Raw genomic sequence first — 24,013 nt, forward strand, 5'->3', positions numbered from 1 at the left:
TTTTCTTACCCTTATTTTATAAAACTGTCTTCTTCGGGCTAAAGATCACTCACATTTGAACTGTCCTGGCACTGTTCTGCTTTGCGATCTTTGACAACTTCTGGAGCACCTGTCTTAACTCTTTTACGTTTTCTACATCTATCAGCTTAGTCTAATATGTGCAGAAATTATGACTTAGTTATCACAGATTGGGTATTTTATTGTTTAAATTTTATTGAAACAATAATTATTATTTTAAAACACATTTTTTAATATAATTAAATAATGCATCTGTATTATTTACAAGCACATGGTAGCTACTTCACTTGGACAAAGATATTAATTCTTCAGCTGAAAGTATTAGAAGAAAACACATAAATTACCCTATTAAATCTTGAGGAAGTAAATTCTTCAAACTTTCTTGACCCATGAAGATTTTGAACTTGAAGTGCACAAAGGATGAAAACAATTTAAAATGCAACTAGTTTTGGGGGCCTCAAAGTAGGATTGGTCTGTTAACGCTGACAAGTGAAATAACTGCTCATATGACTGAAATATGTTCTTCCTTATAAACCTTCTAAAGGAAGTCAAAGATTGTCTTGACACCTATTCACCAGAGATACACCACACTCCAGCTATTGTCTACCACTTATGGAAGCAATCATGACTTTACAGTCTTTTCCTGGTTTTGATTTTAGCCAACCACATGAATCCTGGAGAAGACACACCCATGCTCTGCCTTATTTTACACATCTAATGATCACCAAATCTTTAATAAGCATCATTTATGAGCAAAGTTCTGGGAAGAATTATAAAATAAAAAATGGGAGCTCATAATCAGGTGGTAGATGGAATTAAGTGATCTTTAAGGTTCCTTTCAGTTCTAAGACTTAACGATGACTTGTTAGTAAGCCTCATATATGACTGAACATGTTAGCATCATTAATGAAAATGGTGGCCATGGACTTCCCTGGGGGTGCAGTGGTTAAGAATCTGCAGAAGACAGGGGTTCAATCCCTGGTCCGGGAAGATCCCACATGCTGCGGAGCAACGAAGCCCGTGAGCCACAACTACTGAGCCTGCGCTCTAGAGCCCACGAGCCACAACTACTGAAGCCCTTGCGCCTAGAGCCTGTGCTCCACAACAACAGAAGCCACCACAATGGGAGGACCGCGCACCGCGATGAAAAGCAGCCCCTGCTCGCCACAACTAGAGAAAGCCCACGCGCAGCAACGAAGACACAATGCAGCCAAAAATAAATAAATTTAAAAAGAGAAAGAAAGAAAATGGTGGCCATGGCAGCAAAATGCAATTTAAAACACTTAAAAGATATATTTTACCAAAGAAAATACCAAAATGTATTGACAAGTATCAAGACATGAAAAAGAGCATTGTTAGACCGTAAATTACAACTGTGCAATGGGAGGCATGTGAAATTCAAGCATTCAAAAAAGAGCTACATTTAAGAGGCTTGTGAGACCATGCATTTGGTTATACTGTGACGTCAAATTATTTCCCTAGGTGCACAGGTTTCTCTCTCTCTCCCTCGTTAAAACAGAGACAACTTAAAAACTGTTCTCCAATGAGAGAATTATAACATGATTTCAGTATCTCTCTCCCTCGTTAAAACAGAGACAACTTAAAAACTGTTCTCCAATAAGAGAATTATAACATGATTTCAGTATCTTTAATTACTCATCTATACAAATGACCTTAGATCAAGCACAGGCAAAATATAAATTGCAGTAATATCTACATATAGTGTGAAGGTTTTAAAAAATAATACGAGTTCAGTCATAGTGCACAAGTAAAAACAAGGTTAAGTTTTAAACATTTAAACACAAAGCCATGATTATTCAAAAGGTAAGCATATTTATGAGCACATTTCTATACTGCTAAAGTTCCTGAAACTATAGCATATACCAGCTTAGAGAACTGAAATTTAAAAAACAATTACTTTGATCCCCTTTATTGGTAAACTAAAACACCATTATAATTTTTTCGCAGATAAATACCTCCAAAATAAATAAAAAATAAAATTATTAACTAGTTAAGGGATTTACCTTTTAAACCTACACTCTGAATCTTATCCATGTGTAAAATTCCCAAATTATAAGGTCAGGAAACACCACTCTCTGCAATGTTCCCTACATACTTTTACACTATTCATTTGCATCTGGAGGCTAAATTTGTGGGAAGGAGTCTGCTGGAATAAAGCCTGGAAAGAGGGGATAATACAAAGAAAAGAGAATATAATTAAGCCGCTAAGAAAGGCTGATTGCTCCGCCTATAACTAAAGCTCAGCTGAACTATAATTCAACCGTGAAGCTGCAAGAACCGCTTGTTTCCTGTCATGATTTGCCTACACAGTTTGATTTTTTAAATTGATACCCGGACGAGTAAATTTTAGATATAATCTATTTACAGTTGTTCAGTCTTCCATGCAGAGCTTTGTTCATTCTATTCTTTGCAAATTCTGACATGAAAAACAAATGATTCCTGGTCTGGTTAGACTTTAACTTCTGTATATTGAATTTGTTTTTATTTGTTAAATTTGTATACTTCTGTGTAGCAATTTGTTGCTATCTGAATCATTTGTAAGTTCTGAACTACAGATACAATGCACAGGGCTTACTGTTGAGGACCTGAATTTTATTTTTTTCTTTTAATAACATCTGCATTTAATAAATACCTGGCTTCTGGGTGGGGAGGAAGCACGCTTAGTGTGAGAATAGCCATAAAGGAAAAAAATGTATAACCCACGAAAGAAGATGGATTACTGAGGAGGACGGGGAATACCTGGACTCTACTTTGGGATTTTAAATAATATTTGTATTATCTATTTATATATTTAAATTACAAAGACTGATCTCAAAGAAATGGAGACATCCATCCTCCCTCCCCCACACCTTTCTTAAATTTATACAAAGAGATGCAATAGTAGTACTGACTTAACATCAGCCTTTTTGCTTGGGGGCAATCTGTAGAAATACAGCTGAGGGCATTCTTCCCTATCCATAGCTCACAGAAATAAACATGGTCCTATTTCTTTTTTTCTTTAGAAATAGATTTGTAGTTATAAAGTGGTTGTGTTTTATAACTGCAAAAATATTAATCATTGCATGATGTTTGCTTCCGTGAGGGTGTTTACCCACTGGCCAACACTGGTTAGAGGTAGTTAACCGGTAAGGTCATTTCCTAACCTTTGCACAGAGCACCGGGGAGCTCTACTCCCTTTCCATTCACCCACTATCCCTAGGTCTGAAGGATACAGCAATGTCCTTGACTACTCAGCTCCCAAATAAAGTATACTGCTACCAGCTGCTTAAAACTGGATCTACTTTTCTTACCAACCAGTTTAAAACAAATATTTCCTGAATTCTCAATTTTGGAAATATTTTGTGGTATACTTTAACCTTCCATATTAAGTGTCAGATCTTGACAGAGATCACAATAAAGAATGTAGATGTTAAATTAAAAAAAAAAAAATGTGGGGTGGCAAGGGAACTGTTACCAAAACATAATTTCAAGAAAACTGTAGAATTAAGTAAACTGTAAAATAAAAACTGTCACACAATGGGCATTTTTATTAGAATAATAAAGCCTTAATGAAATGGCAGTAAAGAGCAGAGTTAAATGAGAAAGACATTTAAAGTAAAAAATGGCCTATTTTCTTTGCTTTAAAGTCCTTTAGCCAATAAAAAAAAATTATATAAAAAAATGAAAATGACGTGAGGATATTATTGTAATTGAACTGCAATGAATTAAACTTTATATTTTCCTTTAAACATTCTGTGAAGAGGTGGATGGTCAACACTATTCTAATTGTTGAAATAATTTCTATTTAAAATACAGTCTTATGAAAGAAGGCTTTTTTCCTGAGGCCTAGCTGAAATGTTTGACAATAGTTGAAATTAGTCTAAATGAAATTAGTCAATTGATTATTCTTAATCTTTCCTATCCTATGTCACAAACAAACAGCTCTATCAAATGGTAAAAAAAACACTGTTAACAAGAAAGCCTAGCTCAAGTGTACAACATCCAAAATGAATGAATTTCAAATGGGTAGAGAGAGTACAAAAACATCAACTGAATCAAATAGGTAAGCTGCTACTCACTTAGCTTCTACAGCAACTTCTAAGCTGTCAATGAAGGGTTGAAATCTTTCACTGAATGTACATGGAATTGTAATACAAATTAACCTATTTGAGGGGTTTTTCTGTCAACTCGCTTTCTTTCATGAGATGAATATAAACTGAATTATCATGGTCAAATAGTTTCTGGATATAGAACATTACAGATACAGACAACAACTCAGCAGGTTGTTGAGTATATATCAATTTATATACAATTGATAGCCTTTAGAAAATTGCCATCAGTTTTATTTCAAAACACCTAGCATTCTTCTTCTGGAAAAGAAACTGACATGGAGTAACATCAGCTAATGAGTTAGTTGAACTAGTGCCACTACAAATCAGACAACAAGCAGGAGAGCGAGCTTCTTATCTTCAAGGACTGAGCCTACTGGCCATACCAAGTTAAATTATCCCAATTTGTCACTTTAATACAAAAAAATACAATACAATGTTAATGCCATTTCCACTGTTTTTCCATTGAAAAGGCAGCTGATGGTTAAAGTGCCTCTAACACGCATAAATTATTTTTATTCCATGACTTTATTTTATGTTTAGAAAGGTGGAATAGCAGAAGAAAAAAAAGGCAGGACAAAAGGCTCTGGAGTTTTCTTTCTTCAGATGTGTGCAGAGGTGATTATATTATGAGTAGGAGGTCTGTAAAAATAAACAGAATTTTCATCGATAAATTTAGGTCTAGGGAGACAAATGTAAAATTTCTAAGTAAATTTTACGACTGCATGATCATAAAAATGTTGAAGCTTAACTGCCTAAGTTTGCTAGTTTTATTAAATTTAAAATATCCACCACCAGAATATAAAATAATTTTTATCAAACATGATGTATGATTCAAATATTGGACTTCATCTTCAGCAAGTATCAGAATTGGTTACTGAAAACGATCAGGCTGAGTAACTCCATGCATCTTAAAACTGTCATTGCGAAAGTATTCTTTAAGATGCTTGGTAACTTTTATTAAATGGTCAGAATGAAGCAAGGCTACAATTTTACCAGATTTATTCTTTTAAATGGATTTGCAGGATACAAATATGTATCTGTCCAATTCACAGATATATGTAACAGTTCGTGGCATAGAGAGTAGAGACAAGTAGGGAACAAAGAAAGTTGGGACTATTTTCCTGTACACAGCCGGCCTCATAGGACTGCCCTGGCCTGCAACTGAGGCAGACACTCTGGCAGGAAAAGGCATGTTCCCAGCAGCAACAGTAACTCCAGATGTCACACTGATCAGCTTAGGGAAGTGACAATGACTGTTCCGTAAAACACTGGTTGGCTGTGGGCTACCTTATTTCATTGAAAAGACAGAAACATACCTTATATTTTTAATGGGGTTTCTGTGAATTTTTCCCCCAAAAAACCATATGTGTAAACAAAGACATCAAGTAAACTGGTGTTTATGAAGAGAATCTCCAAATCCAGAAGACTCTCAAAATGTTCCTAACGTTAACTACTGATAGTAATTATGATGATGAGGAAGACATTGTAACACTTTATGGTTTTAAGAGAAAATTTTCATACACTGAAGTTGTATAAAACATTTACAAACACAGACACTTAAAAACACTGAATTATGTTTGGTATGAGTTAGATGATTGATATTTAGTTTCCAGATATATTTTTGTATACACCCATACACCAGTCTTAACTTATGCAAGAGACAAACAAAGTAACAAAGCATTATTCTAAAGCTTTTAACTCCTTCCTCTCTCATTCATTGCTGGTATACTGTTCTGAATGATGTTGGTCTGATCTGTGCTTCCCTTTCTAGCTTGCTTTCTCAAATATATCGCCCCTACACTACAAGAAAGTAGGTAGTCTGATTTAAGGGCCTTTTCTGAACAGAATGCATCTAGGGAGAGAATGAATCTTTCACATTTCTACTTTCACTTCTGACTGTGTTGCAGGCTGCCTATAGTGTAAGGCTCACAGATAAAGTGAGTAATTAAATATTTCAAATTAATGATAAGGTCTTAATTATAGCATTTTCCCTTTCTCAACTTCTTCTATAAAAGATTTACTAATTATAATTCTTCAGCAATAATTAACAATTAACTCTGCTATTAAGAGAAGTCTTCCAATATACAATATTTTATTGGGAACTGCTTATAATGCCAGACTACAGAATTAAACAAGAGCCCATATATTCAGAAGAGTCCTAAATTCTACAGCTATCTAAGTTACTTTAAATTGAAAAATGGTTTATTTAAACGTTTTTAAACGTTGAGAATAAGATTAAGAACAATTGTTAAAATTTTTAGTCAAGACAAATAAAAAGCTTTGCAAGTGAACATATACACAATTATCCATTGAATATGAACAATGAGAAATAAAACAATGAGAGCTAAACCTCAATTCTTCACATACAGAAACTCTATGAGCCACCTGCACACTATGAAATATCTTAGCTTTATTGACCTTTCTTCTGTTCAAAGAGTTCTAGAGGATATTTTTAGTCTAGCCACAAGGCAATCAAGTTATTCAAAGGAACATCATACATACAAAATTTAGAATCTAGTTTCAGAAATTCCTCCTTTTTAAATTATTTAATTACATTAAGATTATTATTAAGGAACAAGTTGGATATAGTTAAATAGAATGATTATTAAAATAAGTCTAAAATATAAATTTTGTGTTTAGTCATTACCAACGCAGTAAGAAGTTTTTTACTCACTTATTACAATTTATTTCTCCTGATGAAGAGCTTCAATAAAAGCATCAAGTTTTTCTTGAATTTCTCTAACTTTCTCTGTGGAGATAAAAAGAGATAATAAATTAGTTAAAAACAAATTTATTTTTCAAAGGCATCACAAATCATAGAAGATAAATGGTTTGGGATACTTTAATGACTTGGGAAAAGGGGGGAAAATTACCTTAGCACCACACTCCATCTTATAGCCAAATAAAGTTCAAACAGATTATGTAATAGCAAGAGCTTCTAAATTTTTGGAAGGGGAGGAGCGTGGGTGGGGGTTTGTGACAGATACCTTTGAGGATTTAATACAAGCTGTGGATCCTTACACAGAAAAATGCAAGTATAGATAAATATACCATTATGTATAGAATTTTAAGGAGTTGTCAGATTCTCTGGAGTCTAACCAAGGACTCACAGTTAGCATTATCTGGAACAGAGGAAAATATACAATAATGAAACCATTTTTTAAAATTAGAAGAGAATACAGGTGAGTATATAACTGGCCTTCAACTGGGAAATGACTTTCTAAGTATGAAGTAATGGGAAGAGTTACAAAGATCAACCAATATGACATTAAAATGTACCCTTTATATGTCAAAATGTCCTAAAATTGAACGGCAAAAGAAATTGTACGAAATATTTTCAACAAACATGAAAAAGGAAATAACACTTTAAAAAATAAAAACGTACTTTGTTTGCTGTGAATGAGGAAAGGAAAGTTTAAAAACACCAGAACCACTGATGACAGATTTACATTATTTTATTTGATTTTAGGTTTTCATGTTTATAGATGTTCAAATAAAATCTACAATTTCTCTCTGAAATATAAAAATTTCCTTCAAAATGTAAATTATTCACAGGACACACGCCTATCTCTTAATATTAAAAACAGAAGTCATGATTTATTCTACTTCACTAACCTAATCATGCAGCTCCCATTTTAAAATACAGGTTATAGTAAGCATGGTAACAAATATTTTTGTCCTGTTAACACAATTTAACATGTTGGTGAGAATTATCAATTAAAGTGAAATGACTGGTTCAAAGCTGGTGATCTAGAGGCAAAACTGCAAAGCATTCTACTTTATATCTTAGAGAAAAAAACATGTAAGAGGTATTAATAGTCAACATTTATATTTCTCCCCACCCAGAACTTCATGCATACTTTATTTGTTGGCAGTCACTGAATGGCTGCATAGTGCAAAGCCTGAATAAGACAATATTCTCACTCTCATGATGTTTATATTCTTTTTCAGATTTTTTTAAAAATTGAAGTATAGTTGATTTACAACATTTCTATCTTTTAAAAGATACAAATTGTATCATTTAAAAATAAATAATCTGCAATTGAAGATATAAGTATCCCTTTTTAACAGTGAGACAGCATTTGTGATGAGTAGCCAATAAAAAGAACTATCCTTTTTGTTAATTCTTATTAGCACTGCAGGAACTCAACACAGCCTACCAGGGTTGCATATAAAGAATGTAATGTCTTCATCTTCTTTTTCCAGTAATTCAGCACTTCTAATTCTTGATATTAGACCGAGACTAACACACACCAAAAAAAGCAAGGGGAGGGGGATCCCCTATTGTTTTAATCAAATTATTTACTGAGAAAATATGATTTTAGTTATCACAAAGGCAGGAGTAACTCCTTATATATAAAAAATTAAACTCTTGGAAGTTTAGTTTGTACTTTTTGGTAGTCTGTTTTGTTTTTTTTTGTTTTTAAACTAGCAGTCAAACCAGTAAACATACTTCCTTTCTCAAAATAAGGCCACATTTCTTATTTTAAAAATTATTTCATGTAGTTGCTTAGAAAGAGTTCACCTATTTTCTTCATTGAACATTTAGAGAATTCCAGATACTATAGGTCATCAGTTGAAGAATTTTTAAAGGGGATTGGGAAACAGGTGGAAAAAAGTTTTCTAAACTGTCTCAAAATTTTGGAAATGGATGGGGTCTTTAAAAAATCACCTAGCTTAAATAGCACAAAACATGGAAATCTAAAACAAGTGTTCAGAGCCTTAGCAGCTCTCTAACATTAGACCGAGAACTATTTCTACTTGGGAAAACTGTACTGTATGAAGAAAGGAAATCATTCTATCTGCTCCATGATCAGAGTACAATCAGGCAGCTGAACGGCCAGCTCTACCCATCCTTTTGCCCTGTCAATGACCTCTATGTTCAGCTGGACAGACTATCTGTGAGTGAGTGATACAGTAGCATCCCTCACAACACACTGTTCAGAGCAAGATCTATTTGTATTGAAAGAAACCAAGAGCCACTCTGATGCATGTGCCTAATTGTGGAATCTGAATCAAATTCAAATTCTTCTAAAATTAGAGATAAGTGATGTTTTATGTAAATGAAAGTTAAAAAAAACTAATTAATTTAAATATGAAAACCACAGAATAAAAAATTACCAAATTTCCCTTTAAAAAGCTTTTATACAAAATATTTTACAATCGGAATATCAGGACACTGTACTGAAACCTCAAGAATGACACAAAAAACATTAGTAAGTTACTAGGAAGTAATGCGGGGAGAGGAGAGGAGAGAAGAGGATGGAAGTAAATGTTAAAAGAAAAAAGAATAGTTGTGATAAATGTATCCTTTTAATACTAAATTGAAAAACACATTTCTTCATTCATTCCTTCACTTATACAATGTACTTAATGGAGTGACCTGGGGACACACATTATACCCTGCCTTTGAGAAGAATTCCTTGCTTACTTTCTACCTCTCTCTAAGTCTGTAAGTGTCTATTATGTTTTGCGTGATGTCAGATCCCACATTTCATTTGGTCCTCATACAACCCAGCAGGTTTCACTGTCAAAGGTGAGGACATTAAGCCTGGAGAGTTAGCCTTGTCCACACTCCTCCAATTAAGAAACACATACTAGATCTGCTACCATATGCAGACTCTAAATGGTAACATAACAAATGCTATTATTTCAAATGTATTTGGTGAAAGTTTTACCTTTTATGTAAGATAAGACATTTTGATAAAAATTAGGGAGTGAGATAGTTACTGAGCACCTCCTAAGTAGTTCTGTGCCTAGAAATGTCTAAAAAATGTATACTATGCTACCATACTCGGATGAATATTATTACCTCTTGAGGAGACTAGATCTATACACACTTGGAGAGACCCTTGGAGAACAATATAAGAGTAGGAAACTGGCCCCAAAACGTTTAGCATCTTCAGTGTCTACAACAATGTCTGACTCGCTATATATGCTCAATAAATATTTGATAAATGAAGTTCCCAAAAGTATGGCATGGAAAATGAGGGCTGCAGGTTATCAAGAAAGGAAAAAAAGCACTTAACATGCTTCCTGGATGTTATGCCAGGATCACAAGAGCTAGAGCAAGTCTGAGAACAGGAGGCAGGGTATACACTGACAATGAAGATCAAGGAAAGCTGGTGGGTCACCTGAACCACATAAAGCACCAAGGAACAGAGAATACTCAGGTCTTAGAACACAACAGCATTTTGTGGGGGCGGGGTGGGGAATAGGGGGTGGGGTGAGGGACAACTTAATTATTGCACCTTAAGAAGGCTAAAATATGCTGACTACACAAGCACACACAAGCATGATTTCATGCTTTGCAAGGAAGCTATGTTACAAATAATATAGCAGCATTATTTTCCATATTTGAATTCATTCATTTTAAATTCTGATGTAAGGTTCCAGCACTGTCTTGTATACCAACTATGCCTCCTGGCTGCACAGAAAACTGAGTTATGTGTAAAAATCAAATTGGAATGTTAGCAACTAACACTTAACACTTTCTGATCCTTCCAAATTAATGTCTCACTATTACAGTGTTTTCAAATCCCCAAATATTATGGTATTTAATTTTTTCACCATTAGAACTTACTTTCCCACAGAAAAATGTGTATATATTAGCATGGCTAATTATAGAGCAAACTCCTTTTTCTATTAAATATTTGCAATAAATATTTATATAGTTAGAGAATTCTTATAAATTTGTGATTTACTTGATAAACTAAACCGACTCAGGAAGGGATTAACAAACTGCTATTTTTGTTACACTGAAATAGCCAATTCCACATGTAGTGAATACTGAGTCTACTTTCCATTTGTCCAATGTTTACTTAAAAGATGAACAATTTCAAACATCAATTCATTGTGCTTCTTGATTGAGTCATGAATATTCCCATAATCCCCAACTCATAAACCGTCAGTCTCAGTGAATGAAGTTCCTTCTCTTTTTTCTTTTCTTCGGATGACTTGACACTCATTCATGTTTTGGGTCTCTTTATCTCCACATGAAATGATACTGCTACTCTCATTTTTTTTTTTGAGACTTCTGATACTTGCTCTAAAACTCTCAAATATAGACTAATCTGTAATTAGGATTTGAATACACTGTGAATACCAAAAGGCCAAACCCGGGAGAAGGTTCACTTCAGTGGTTAATAACAGTTTAGAACAGGAACAAAGAATCACACACAAAACACTACCACGTGAACTGAAATAAACCTTTTACAGCTTTTGATCTTTTTAGAGAAAGCATAAAGAAACGAGCTGCAAACTTACTAATGCAGTGTATTTTAAACAAACCACACATCCAAAGATCCAAATGTACCTTAACAGAACTGCCTCATAACATACTGCATACACATTTTGTACCAAGCTTGAGGACACCTTGTAGGTGAGATTTTGCTATAAAGAGCTGTTCACTAAAAGAAGGAACACTTCTTATTATGTTATATATGTTGCTCCTAAACAGGCTTGCTTTTCATTAGACAATTACACTGTAAGTGCTCTTTAGAAATTCAGTATTTAAAGGAATCATCTAGGGAAACAAGCAAAGAAAACCAACAACAAAAAAAAGTGAATAATAGACCAGATTCAAGAGTCTCAAAAGTACAGTCGAAATCTTAGACTTGGCACAAGAAAAGATGTACACCTCTTACAGTTGAAAGGAAGAGCCAAAGAGATACGAAGTCAAAGATGTATAGCTAAATCTAACACTTATCTTCTGAATCTTGGCCCTGTAGTGTTTTTTCCCTACAAATAGGTATGATTATTTTTAAACAGACTCATTAATGAAGACAAACAGTATACTTCTGATTGTTAGAGAAGAAGGAGGCATCGTTTCCTATGTCCTGGAAAGCTGTTTGAGACTTGGACAGTAATTGTTAAAGCTGGGTGGGGTCCCAGACTTCCAGGAGTCTGTGAGGTGGAAATAAGAGTTCTCTGGGTTATTTCCATTGTTTCAAAAGTTCAAATGGATATCTTTGTTTGGGCCAGAATTACATCTACTCTTGTAACAATTAGTTATTTAGGCTGATTAAAGATATAATTGCAATTTTATGTTTCAAACTAAAACTATGTGCATTGTAGACAAATCTTATAAAACATGGACTTTACAAGAGTATACAATAATGAAAGGAGTGTTTGATGAAAAAAAAATGTTAGGAATCCCTGGTCTAATGCCCCTAACAATCAATGGAGTAGTTATTTCATATGACTTTTTATCAAGATGAGAACATAATGTATTAACAGGTATACGATAACGTGATCAGGGGAACTAAGTTTCTAGTCCTGGTTTTGCCTTTAATCTTACAACCGTAGACAGATCACGGTGCTAGTTTCTTTACCTCTAAAATGAGGGAATCAGTCTAAAAAAAGCCCACATTACTTTAAAATTTAGGACTGGAATGTACTATTCTAACTGATCATGTTTTAATTGTACCTTTTAAAACTTATAAATGGTCTTTTCTTTGTTCTTTAGTATCTTTTTATTTGATGTTAAGCTCCTAGTAAAAAATGCAACCACAAGTGATAATATTATTCTCATAGGGTTACAGAATTCATTTTAGAAAGATCAGTTTTATACTGTTTTTCTTCCCCCAGGAATCAACGTGTGACTGTTTGTATGAATTACCTACTTACAAAAAAGCCTGTCATTTAAAATCACTCAGCAAGTGCTACAGCACTTGCTATGTAATAGATGCCCATGAATATTCATTCATTGCTCATTCATTTATTTATTGGTGAGTGATCTGACTTAACCAATGCTTAATCCAAACATTAAAGATGATTATTTTAAAAATTTGCTATTTCAGACCCCAAAACAATATGATTTAGAAAGAAAGCTGCCATAATAAAGTCTGTGAAGTAAATTATAATTTATGTCTGCTGAATGTATAAACAACTCAAAGTGACTTGTGAATAAATTCAGCCTAAATTTTAAAAACAACTTTAATTGAGCATTTCTACCAGGCTCCTTTCTGGCTAATCAAAACCTCTTAAAAAATACTTTCTTGAATTTTGAAGCCTATTCTCCAAAAGACTTTAGTATGGATGAACAAAGAGTAGCTTTATACCCAGGCCTTTATATTGGTTAGGCCCTTAAACTTTCATAAATAGATGGCAACCCTAATTTCATCTCAGCTATTAATTCTTATGGACCTGCCCTTAACCAACAGTCACACCATTCCAGGCGCTTGTCAGTGTCAATCAGTGTAAAATCTTGAACTTTCTCTGCTACCTGATACTTATTAAAAGGCTCAGTTGCAAGAAGAAATCACATTTATGGAAAATTGTATGGGGGATATACAATTCATCTATTTCTCTAGATGCTATATATTTCATCTTTAGATAAGCCAAACCAAATAGCTATTTATTTAGATGGCATCATTCTGATTTTGTCCAGAATTGCTTGTTACTGGCCTACACTGAGGAATGTTACAATAAAGAGCCCCATGAAATTCATGATTATGTGCAGTCATTTGATTCAGTATATCATATAACTCAGTGTTCCTCTTATGAGGACTAGTGACTTTTCTCTCAGGTGTGTGTACCAGGTATATCTATGCTTCAACTAAGCAACTGCTGTGCTGTTGTCTGAGAGCTACCATAAATCATGTAATCAACTCTGTTTTCCATTTTGCATCAGCTACTGAAACCAACTCCCCCTAAAACAAAGTTCCCGTGCAGGGCTTATGATTAACCTCTCTACCCGAAACTTTATCCCTTTTCTTGTCCCGTCCCTGTCCCCCTGAAGATTGAGAAGTAGCAAAGAAAAGAGGGGACTGAAACCGAGCAGGACCTCGCGCAGCATTCCCCAGGTACAAGGCCCTCCATGTCCCCTGTTTCTTGTTTGACCTTCCCTGAGTTCCAAAGAGCAGACTCAAGCAGTTAGCGATTAGAACAGAGTCACTGGACTCTTAGTTCCTCTTGAAGGGATGTAGATGACAATCTGACGCATATCTTGTTGTTCTGTGGAAACTAAGACGCCACACCCAGTGGAGGAAGGTGACTACATGCTGTCGGCAAGCAAGTAGACCCCAGACTGCTTGGAACTGGAAAGTTGATGACTGAGATTCCCTAAACATCATCCTGTTACCTCACCACCAGCCAATCAGAAGAATGTCCACGAGCTGATCAGGCACCCTGTGAACTTCACACTTAATGGTTGCCTTTAAAAACCGTTCCTGAAAGCCAGCACGGAGTTCAGGTCTTTTGAGCACGAGCTGCCTGCTCTTGCTTGGGGTCCTACAATAAATGCTGTACTTTCCTTCACCACAGCCCAGTGTCAGTTGATTGGCTTTGTTGTGCATAGGGCGAGTGGACCAGAGTTCAGTTCGGTAACACTACTAGGAAGCTCAGGGCCAGATATGCAGCTTGCTTATAGCAAAGTACGCAGAACCCTTGAGCACCAGTCTTATCCCAAATTTCACATTATTTCACTTGCCTGGATTTTCTCTTCCCTTCCACCCAATTTTTCCACTCAAGTATTTTTACTTTTTGCACAGGGTAGATCTGCCTCAAAATGTTTGGGGAATAAGGCAGGGAATTAAACTAACAAGCTAGTTTGTAGAAGATATACCACTAGGTAGCTGATTCATATAATATACTACAATATTCTAAAAATAATCTTTTTATACTGGTAATACTTTTTAAATCAGTAATTTAAGAACATTTTGGGAGGACAATATTTGTCACATTTAACCTTCTATGAATAATCCCTACATGAGAGAAAAAAATAAATTATTTTTATTTCTGCTCAATTCTCGGAAAACTCAATGATATAAAAATCTATACTTAAAGTCATTATTTTCAGCAAAAGAAAAAAATCATACAGTTTTATGGGATTCATGATCGTCTTTTTAAATGTGAATGTTAGATAGATTCTACCGTAAGATTATAATTGTCTCCTGTGAATTATTTCATTCTGTATCCAGTACATAAAATATTCCACATTCATTACATCTATCAACTCATATTATGATGAAAAAATATTTAAGTTATTTTATGTGGTAACTCATTAATGATACATTTTTTTCTCAAAAAAGTTTAAGTAAATACGCTATTTCAAAATGAATACATTTCTTTTTCTCCCCATAAAAAAACCTAAATATCACTACAATTTAAAAACTATGATACAGGTAAGTAATCGGGAAAGCTAAAAAAGCGTTAGCATAGTGACCAGTAAAATATTCAGTCCCAAACAATTAAGGTTTTAAAATAATTCATCATTTTTTTTCTTTTCTATTTTCCTCTTCTTAAAAGCATATTTTACTCTGAATTTTGTTAGGAGGGAAATTGGAACATTTTAAGAGAAGGAAAACCACCCAGGCAGCCCTTAAAGAGACAGGACATCATTTATCACCTGAAAAGACAGATTTATAAGAAGAGGGCCCTTTCTGTTCCTTTAAGGCTGCAAAACAGATGGGAAGTGAATGGACAGTCAATGGGACAAGAAAACACATGGGAGGTGCCGCTGTATGTATGTTCCCAGCATAAGAAAGAGGTCAAGATTGTAACTGCATGACTGGGTCCTGGAAAGGGTCTTTCTTCAAGCTGTTACAAAGACAAACGCTGTTCCTCATCCTGCTGTCAAACTGTTACAAATATTGGTTTGTCAAAAGACCTTCAGTGCTGAAATTTTAAAGAGGAGGTGTAACAGATGAATGAATCATGAGAATGATTCTTAAACAGTCAGCTCATTAATGTAATTTTAAAAGTAAAAGAAAATAATACAAGAAGGGAGAACGTAATTCTGATTTATGAGCCAAACTGAAAGTTTATAGAAAAAAGTATGGAATTAAAAATTGCAGACTTTAATAAAGTTATGAATTAAGTGAGATGAAAAACAAAAATGGAATACAATTATCTCTCTCTCTCTCTTTTTTTTTTTTTCCGGTACGCAGGCCTCTCACTGTTGTGGCCTCTCCCGTTGCGGAGCACAGGCTCCGGACGCGCAGGCTCAGCGGCCATGGCTCCGCGGCATGTGGGATCTTCCCAGACTGGGGCACGAACCCGTGTCCCCTGCATCGGCAGATGGACTCTCAACCACTGCGCCACCAGGGAAGCCCCAATTATATCTCTTAAATAAGATGCTACATAAGGACAAAGTATTTTTAATCTTATCACAAGGAGAACTAATAGGCATTTGTGTTTTTTTAGGCTGATTTCATGTTTTCAGTTATTTCTCACTATAACCCTATAAATTGATATCATTACTGATATTGGTTCCATAAGGCAGAATAAGGCTCAAAGACATAAATGCAGCTTCAGAATTAATTTCATGCATTCAGTAATTTAGAAAATCACCTTTAAATTATAAATCACAATTTCTTTTTTTCTACAGAAAAGAAATAAAATTGAAATAGCAATAAGAATGCATAGATGGATAAGCCTGGGTTATCTTTTTTGAAGAATGAAACCATTACACATTTCTTTAGGAGACAAACTCATTGTTCTCGAGTTAATGATTAGTTGAACTAGGAGAGTAGGCTCTAAAAATAACACATTGAAAATAACATAAAAAAGGAAGCCAAACTATATGAACTTGGTTATCTACAGTCACCAATAGCACAAACCCAGACTAAAAATGAACAGAATCCCAAAACAAATCTAAAAAGATACTATCTCTGACACATGTTGTTAGCCCCAGCTTTGCCATAAATATTCATGTAACTGGCTAAATCATTTCCCTTAGTGAACATCAACTTCCCCATCTGAACGATGGGGATAATAACTTACAAGCCTTATACGCCTTTAGAAGAAAAACACAACACATGGTGTAAAGTGCAAAGCTCTATACAAATTTAAAGCACATATATAGAGTTCCAAACAGGATTTAATTTGGATTCCAAAGTACCAAATGATGCAGTTACATGAGAATACTTTCTATGCCTAATGCTTGCCTGGCTCATTGCTTTCCTGATTGTCAGCAATCTCAGTAGAAGTGAGAATAAAAGATTACAAAGTTAAGAAGAGAGTGGACGGTTTAAAGTAGAGGCAGCAGCCAAACATTCAAAAGTTTTCCTGTAGACTTCCAGGTGGTGCAGTGGTTAAGAATCCACCTGCCAACGCAGGTGACATGGCTTCGATCCCTGGTCCAGGAAGATCCCACATGCCGCGGAGCAACTACGCCCATGCGCCACAACTACTGAGCCTGCACTCTAGAGCCTGCGAGCCATAACTACTGAGCCCGTGTGCCACAACTACTGAAGCCTGCACGCCTAGAGCCCCTGCTGCGCAACAAGAGAAGCCACCACAATGAGAAGCCCACGCACTGCAACAAAGAGTAGCATCCACTCGCTGCAACTAAAGAAAAGCCTGTGCGCAGCAACAAAGACCCAACGCAGACAAAAATAAATAAATAAATTTATTAAGGGAAAATAAGTTTTCCTGTGTAAAAGAGAATCATGATCAAAAGCAGCTGGAGTGCACAGAAGAATCAATCTAGCAATTTTAAGATAGGAATGATTTCAGCATCTTTGAAGAAAGAGAGACATAATGAAGGTACAAGTACATATAGGAAGTGCCAGGGTCCTGAATACAGGTGGAGATTAACTTTAAAAGCAGAGTGATTTTTAGTACATGTTTTGTTACTATATAGCCTCTGGAATCCCTGACCTATTTAAAGCAATGGGTACCATAGGTTTTATTTTTACTAATGCTGCTTATTCCTCTCAGGGAATCTTTTTGAAATAAGTTTGTATGAAGAAAAGGAAGAGAAATTGAGCCTACTCTGATAGATGAGAAACCAGAAATAGGAGCAATGACAACAAATTGAAGATTTGGGGTATAAGAGGAAGCCAACCCAAGATTTCTTCATGAAAAATGTGTTCCAGAAGTGTAACAGAAATTATGTCCCTAAGATCCCATTAAAAATTTTGTTAGAATACAGTGTTACAGTGGTTATATCTCAGCAGTGGTAATAGTTTAAAAAATTCTGCCAGCTATATCTTCTAACTTTATACAATGCATATGCACTAGCTTTGTGATAAAAAAGATTAAAACAAAAACACCTAAAATTCTGGTAGTTGTACTGGGTGAAGACAGGTACACATGACACAGAATATGAAGTGGTACCAATAAAAGGAGAGACTAAAAAAAGACCTGAATTCCTTGGCCCAGAAAAAAGATCTAACTCAAAAGATTAAAACTAAGGAACAGACTGAAAAAGTTCTTCTAAGAGAAATTAAAATGGACTAATTCCATACACAGTAGGTAACGACGAAGCAGAGAAAATCTATTATCTTTAATGGGCTGCACAAGTGTGAGAACTTCACCAGTTCAAGAAAGATTTCAATTCATTCACAGGTGACAGATCCAGGAGGGGCAGTTACTAGAAATAGGAAGAATTCAAAGTGAATCCCCAACCACAAAGGATGATACGATGATAACCAATTACTGTGTGGCCCCATGAAATGTCTCTTGGTGTCACAATTACCAAGAGGTTATTTGGGAAGATATCAGTCACTTTTAAAATTGATCATATCATGAATCAGCTTAATCATTTCTATGAATGTGATAATTAAGAATATGAAATTTCTAAGGTAATTTTGAATTATGCTCATTTGGAAAAAGAAACAGTTTAGAAATGTATAAAATGGTAAAGAAATTAAAATTTCTTTTGTCCTCAACCCCTCCTGCAACTATCCTGAGAACCCTCTTTCACAGAGGTTACCAGTTCAGTGTGCATCAATTTGTCCTTCAAGGCAGTTCTCTCTTTTTTAAAAAATGTATTCATATCTTGTTTAATTTTATTTTTTAATATACTGTTCCACAGATCAATGGATTGTTTTGCAGTTCGATTTAGTTTTCAATAACTAGATTCCATCTTTTTCCATCTTAGAATGGAGAGAATACATAATTAAAAAAATAAAACAAATCAAAGTTTAATCCAAAACGTAAAGATATTATTTCATCCTAAAGTCTCACTGAGGGAGGAGTAAGCATTAATAACAAGGGAAAAACAGCCTCATTTCTAGCTTTAAAAATGTGCACTGTCTTTTTTATACATAATCACGTACACACAAGCACATAATACATAACACATAAATAGAAACCACTTTAAAATGATCAACAAAAAATTCAATCCATAAATTACTGAACAGCCCTTTCCTATCTTTATTCTCACTTGTAATCAGTTAAAATGTGAGTTTAAAGCAAAAAGAATATACTTGCTAGTAAAGCACCGAATAACAGTAGCCTGTAAAAGATTACAGAGAAGTAAATATCCTTTTAATCTTGTACCAGTTTATCAATATCCGTCAATGTTGTCTTTAAAAGACAGACTTAGGGCATGAAAAATGTGCTTGATTGTAAAAGCCCCATTTTGAGTCTGAATTTTCTCATCAATAACCTGGAAAGCACACAACTCGGACTCATCGTGTGGAATTGCGCATGTAAATAACTACTCCTAACACACAGGACTCTCCCTGAGGATTACTTTATTCTTTGTGTCAACTCACTCTCTCTCCCTTTTTTGGACTACAACACAAAGGCAGAGTCTACTTCATCTCTGCAGACTCAAGGTAAAAATAATCCTTCACTCTCTTCCTTAGCTGCTTTGTCAATTTCACCTTACTAGGAAAAATATTCCACAAAGGCAGAAGTTAAAAATTCAATCACTTTAACCCTGAGAAGATACCTTAAAGAGCTCAAACACTGATAACATAAAACAGAAAGCTAGGGCTTCCCTGGTGGCGCAGTGGTTGAGAGTCCGCCTGCCGATGCAGGGGACACAGGTTCGTGCCCCGGTCCTGGAGGATCCCACATGCCGCAGAGCGGCTGGGCCCATGAGCCATGGCCACTGAACCTGCGTGTCTGGAGCCTGTGCTCCGCAACGGGAGAGGCCGCGGCAGTGAGAGGCCCGTGTACCGCAAAAAACAAAACAAAAAAAAAAAAAAACAGAAAGCTATTTATTCTGCAGTGAAGAAAAGAAACATTCTAATCTTCCCATTTTTCAAATATACTCTTCTACTAACCATTCCAGAAAGTGCATAAATGTCAAATAGAATAAAAATCTTCCAATCGACTTAAAAATTCCTAATAAACACACACACAAAAATGAGTGTTTTCGGTGAACTGGGTGGACCGGGGATTAGGACATCACTGGTGACCTAGAAAGAAGTAAGAAGTGGTTCTGCTAGGGATGAAAGCTCGTCGCAAGATACTAGCAAAGGAATGTGTGGGTATAGGGGTGAATGTAGCAAATGCGAGCTGCTCTTAAGAGAAATGAGGTGGCAGTTTTCTGGTGAGACAGAGTGGAAGAAAGCTTTCTTCTCCCTCTTTTTTAAGTTAAGAGAAGGGGGTAATGAAGAGCCGGTATTAAAACGTCATGATCCGACATTCAGCAAACACATTCAATATGACATACAAAATATGGTGAATTTATGAAAGAAGCAAACGGCTTTGGCAGAATAGATCAATCATTATAGACATGAAAAATTTTTTTTCTTAAATTGGTTATTTTGGTTGATCTACAGTTGTCTATAGTGGGAAGCCTGCCTTCTGCTCAATTAAACAACACTGGCAGTACCTCAGTAAGGTTTTTAACCACTGAAGGAAGTTAAATAAGCAGGGAGGAGGAAAAACACTAGCTCAGGACCAAGAGATAATAATGATGTATAAGAAGGCACAGTGAGACATAAGAAAAAAAGAGACAAAGAGGGAAAGGCTGCTTAAAATGTGCTAGAAGCCAGGAGAGATGAGAAAGCAGTACTGAGTGCCTGTAATTACTGGCCAAAAAACCACAATCACAGTATGTAGGTATAAATGATGCCACAGAGATTATGGTTTTTACAGTTGCCTAGGTACCTAGAATTCTACAACTCAATGCTACCCTCTCCTCCTTTAAATCTCTTTAAAATTCATTTTCTTTGGTTATGTCTACAGAAACAAATGAACATGCTACTATAGATAATAGTTCAAATAACGAATTTTCAATAGTCACATGATTTATCAGACTCTACTAAAAGAAGATACATGTTGATTTCATGCCCATTAATAAAAATAACAGACTGTGCCGCTGTAAGCATGAAGAACTCTCCAGAGAACTGGTGCGGGGGCAGAGTGGGTGGTGGCGGTGTGTGGCAACAATCACCTGTGGAGACTTGGCAAAATATGCATGCCGTAGCCCTACCTCGGGAGAAATAGTTTAAACACATGACTTCTCTTTTCTACAGTTTTAAGTTTCAGATTCTGAGTACAATAATCTTTCTAGGATGATTTTCAGTCTCACACTACTTCGTGGCCACGGGTTTCATCCATAAAGGCCCTCAAGGATTCCGCAAGTACGGCAGAAGTTTAGGAATGTGGAGGAGCCAATGAAAATTAAATTCAAGAGTATCTTGCTATTTTTCTTTCCTAAATAAAGAACAACAAAATTATTCTTGCTGAAGTTTCTCCCATCTAGATATTTCCTGACTACTTTTTATCCAAGTTTTAACATGGCATGAAGACATTTCTTAACTCTCTTATAAACTAGAATTATATTTCAGAGATAATGAAGGTACTTCTTTTTTTTTTTTTTGCGGTACGCAGGTCTCTCACTGTTGTGGCCTCTCCCGTTGCGGAGCACAGGCTCCGGACGCGCAGGCTCAGCGGCCATGGCTCACGGGTCCAGCCGCTCCGCGGCATGTGGGATCTTCCCGGGCCGGGGCACGAACCCGTGTGCCCTGCATTGGCAGGCGGACTCTCAACCACTGCGCCACCAGGGAAGCCCAAAGGTACTTCTTAAACTTAAGCAGCTAAGGTGCATTTCTCTTCTGATCTTAGCTTATAAAATGGTAGTACTGGATCATTCTGCCTCTACTCCCTTTTTATAACCATAATTTAAAAAATGCACTAGTACGTTTATTATGAAGAACAAACAAAATTTTCATTATAAAAATAATTTGTTACTACCTGGTAGCTCAGAGAAAAAAGAAATTTCCATCTGTCATCTATATTTCTAAGTTTTTAGCATCAAAACTGAATCTCCTGCACACTAAGATAGAAAGCCTGTATCTTTCCTCCATTCTAATTATCAAGAGAAAGCATAGGATGGAGGATAAGAGGAGACTGGGAAAGTAAGGAGACACAAAGACAAGCCCCACCAGCATTGTATATTGCCAAGAGAAACAAACTTTAGTTTCAAGAAACAATTGCCGGCTGTCTGGGAGATGCTCAGGCATCAAACAATAAAGAACAGTCAACAGAGGCAAGAGGCCGAGCATGCTGCTGAGACTGCTTCTCTAATCCCCGGACCTCTAGTAAAAAGGCCAGCTGTTGCCACCTCGTGTAGAGAGTCAGCAGAGCAAATTAACCACGGGAGAAAAAAAGCTGCGGATATTGGAAAATTCTAATTTACCAGCCTCTTTAAGCTACACTGTTTTTAACATTGAGGACATCAAACTATTATCATTAAAATAAGCCTGTGTAATGGTAGCCCAAGTAAAAAGGTTTAAGACTGTTTTCATATTTCATTAGTAAATGAGATAGATGTAAATATGAAATATTCGGTTTTGACTGAAGCATGTCTTCTCTTCATGTATAGATGTAAATATGAAACATTCGTTTTGACTGAAGCATATCCTCTCTTCATGTAAAGTACAAGAAATATGAAGAAATACTCTGAAGTTTATTATAAAACATTTCAACACTCCCAGACAAGTTCGACAAAAAGCCTCAACTTAGAATAACAGCCATATGCTCAAGTAAAGATTCTGTATCTGTTACAGCTGGATTTTAAGTCTCTAAGTACAAACACACCACACTGAAAAGCTGTGTCTGAACTTTGGACAACTTTGATACTACTTACCTATCGCGGAATTCAACTGAGTGTACTTCAAGACAATTTAACAAGTCACATAAAGAAAATTAACTTCCTTCCATCTGTTTACTGGCTTCATTTATACTTCTGTGTTCTCTTACCCAGATGTTCTAATGCTATCAAAGTTTTCATATTGCTTGAAAGTTTAAGCTGCAAAATTTTTTTAGTGTACGAAGTACAGAGGATGATAAGGATCATGATGATTATCACGGTCATAACTAACGTCTTTTTTGACCCTCTCCGTAAAGGACACTGTTAACTATGGGAGCCTCCAAATACAGAAGGCCATTTTATATAATTATATTGTCTAACACCTTGGGGTTTTCTTCTCAAATTAGTTCAGCAGAGTAGTTAAAAGACCTGGGCTCAAATCTTGGCTTCACCGGTTACTATCTGTGTGTTTCTTAGGCTGCCGTTTCTTTTTCTATAACATGAGAAAAATGACTATACCTATGAGACTGCATGTTAAACACATAACCTAATATCTGGCACAGGAAATTTATTCAAATATTAGTTTATATTCATAAATAGATTCAAGTTTCGATACAAAAATGAAAAGGAATTTATTGTAAAATAAAAAGAGAACAATCTAAATGATCAGTAATACGCCTTTAATTCCTGGGTATCAGCGATTCTTTGATTATGTACACAGGAAATAGTGAACAAGAGTTAAAAAAGAAACCTAAGCTCTAAACCCCACGCAACTGATATCAAGGTCCAAAAACTCACAGTAAGCTAGGTTGATACGATATTTACAGGGCAAACAATAAAAGAATCCCATGCTGTTCTGATGAAACTCAGTTTAGCAACATTACTAGCAGTTGTTACCAGTGTCCAGACACTCAGTTTCCAGGCTGGGATGGAGAATAAACTCCAAAAAAAAGTCTGTGAGATGTTAGCACTATTACTTATTTTATATAATGACAATCATAAAATACATCTTATAAATCATAAGCAGATCATTATAGAAAGAAACATTTTAAATTGAGCTGTAACATGCCAATTTTTTCCTCTTCAAAGAAAGCGTTTTAAAATTGCGGTCTGTTTCAGTAAATACATTGGACACATTATTAAAAACTATGCTGGGAAT

The 24,013-nt window shown here is 35.5% G+C and overlaps 1 protein-coding gene across 5 annotated transcripts in view; it reads right to left on the reverse strand.

The window, feature by feature from the left end:
* Positions 1-3,600: 3,600 nt before the first annotated feature.
* OPA1 (OPA1 mitochondrial dynamin like GTPase) overlaps positions 3,601-24,013 on the reverse strand; it is a 93,963-nt gene continuing 73,550 nt past the window's right edge. For all 5 annotated transcript variants that reach the window (XM_029214980.1, XM_029214978.1, XM_029214977.1 and 2 more), the window contains 2 exons: positions 6,805-6,879; positions 3,601-4,769 (listed from right to left, as the gene is read on the reverse strand). In XM_029214980.1, the coding sequence (XP_029070813.1) occupies positions 6,815-6,879 (65 nt within the window). In that variant the 3' untranslated portion in view covers positions 3,601-4,769; positions 6,805-6,814. The remainder of the gene's footprint in view (positions 4,770-6,804; positions 6,880-24,013) is intronic.

Source organism: Monodon monoceros, unplaced genomic scaffold (genome assembly GCF_005190385.1).
Source record: "Monodon monoceros isolate NGI ecotype Baffin Bay Population unplaced genomic scaffold, NGI_Narwhal_1 Super_Scaffold_11, whole genome shotgun sequence".
In the NCBI taxonomy this organism is placed as follows: domain Eukaryota; kingdom Metazoa; phylum Chordata; class Mammalia; order Artiodactyla; family Monodontidae; genus Monodon; species Monodon monoceros.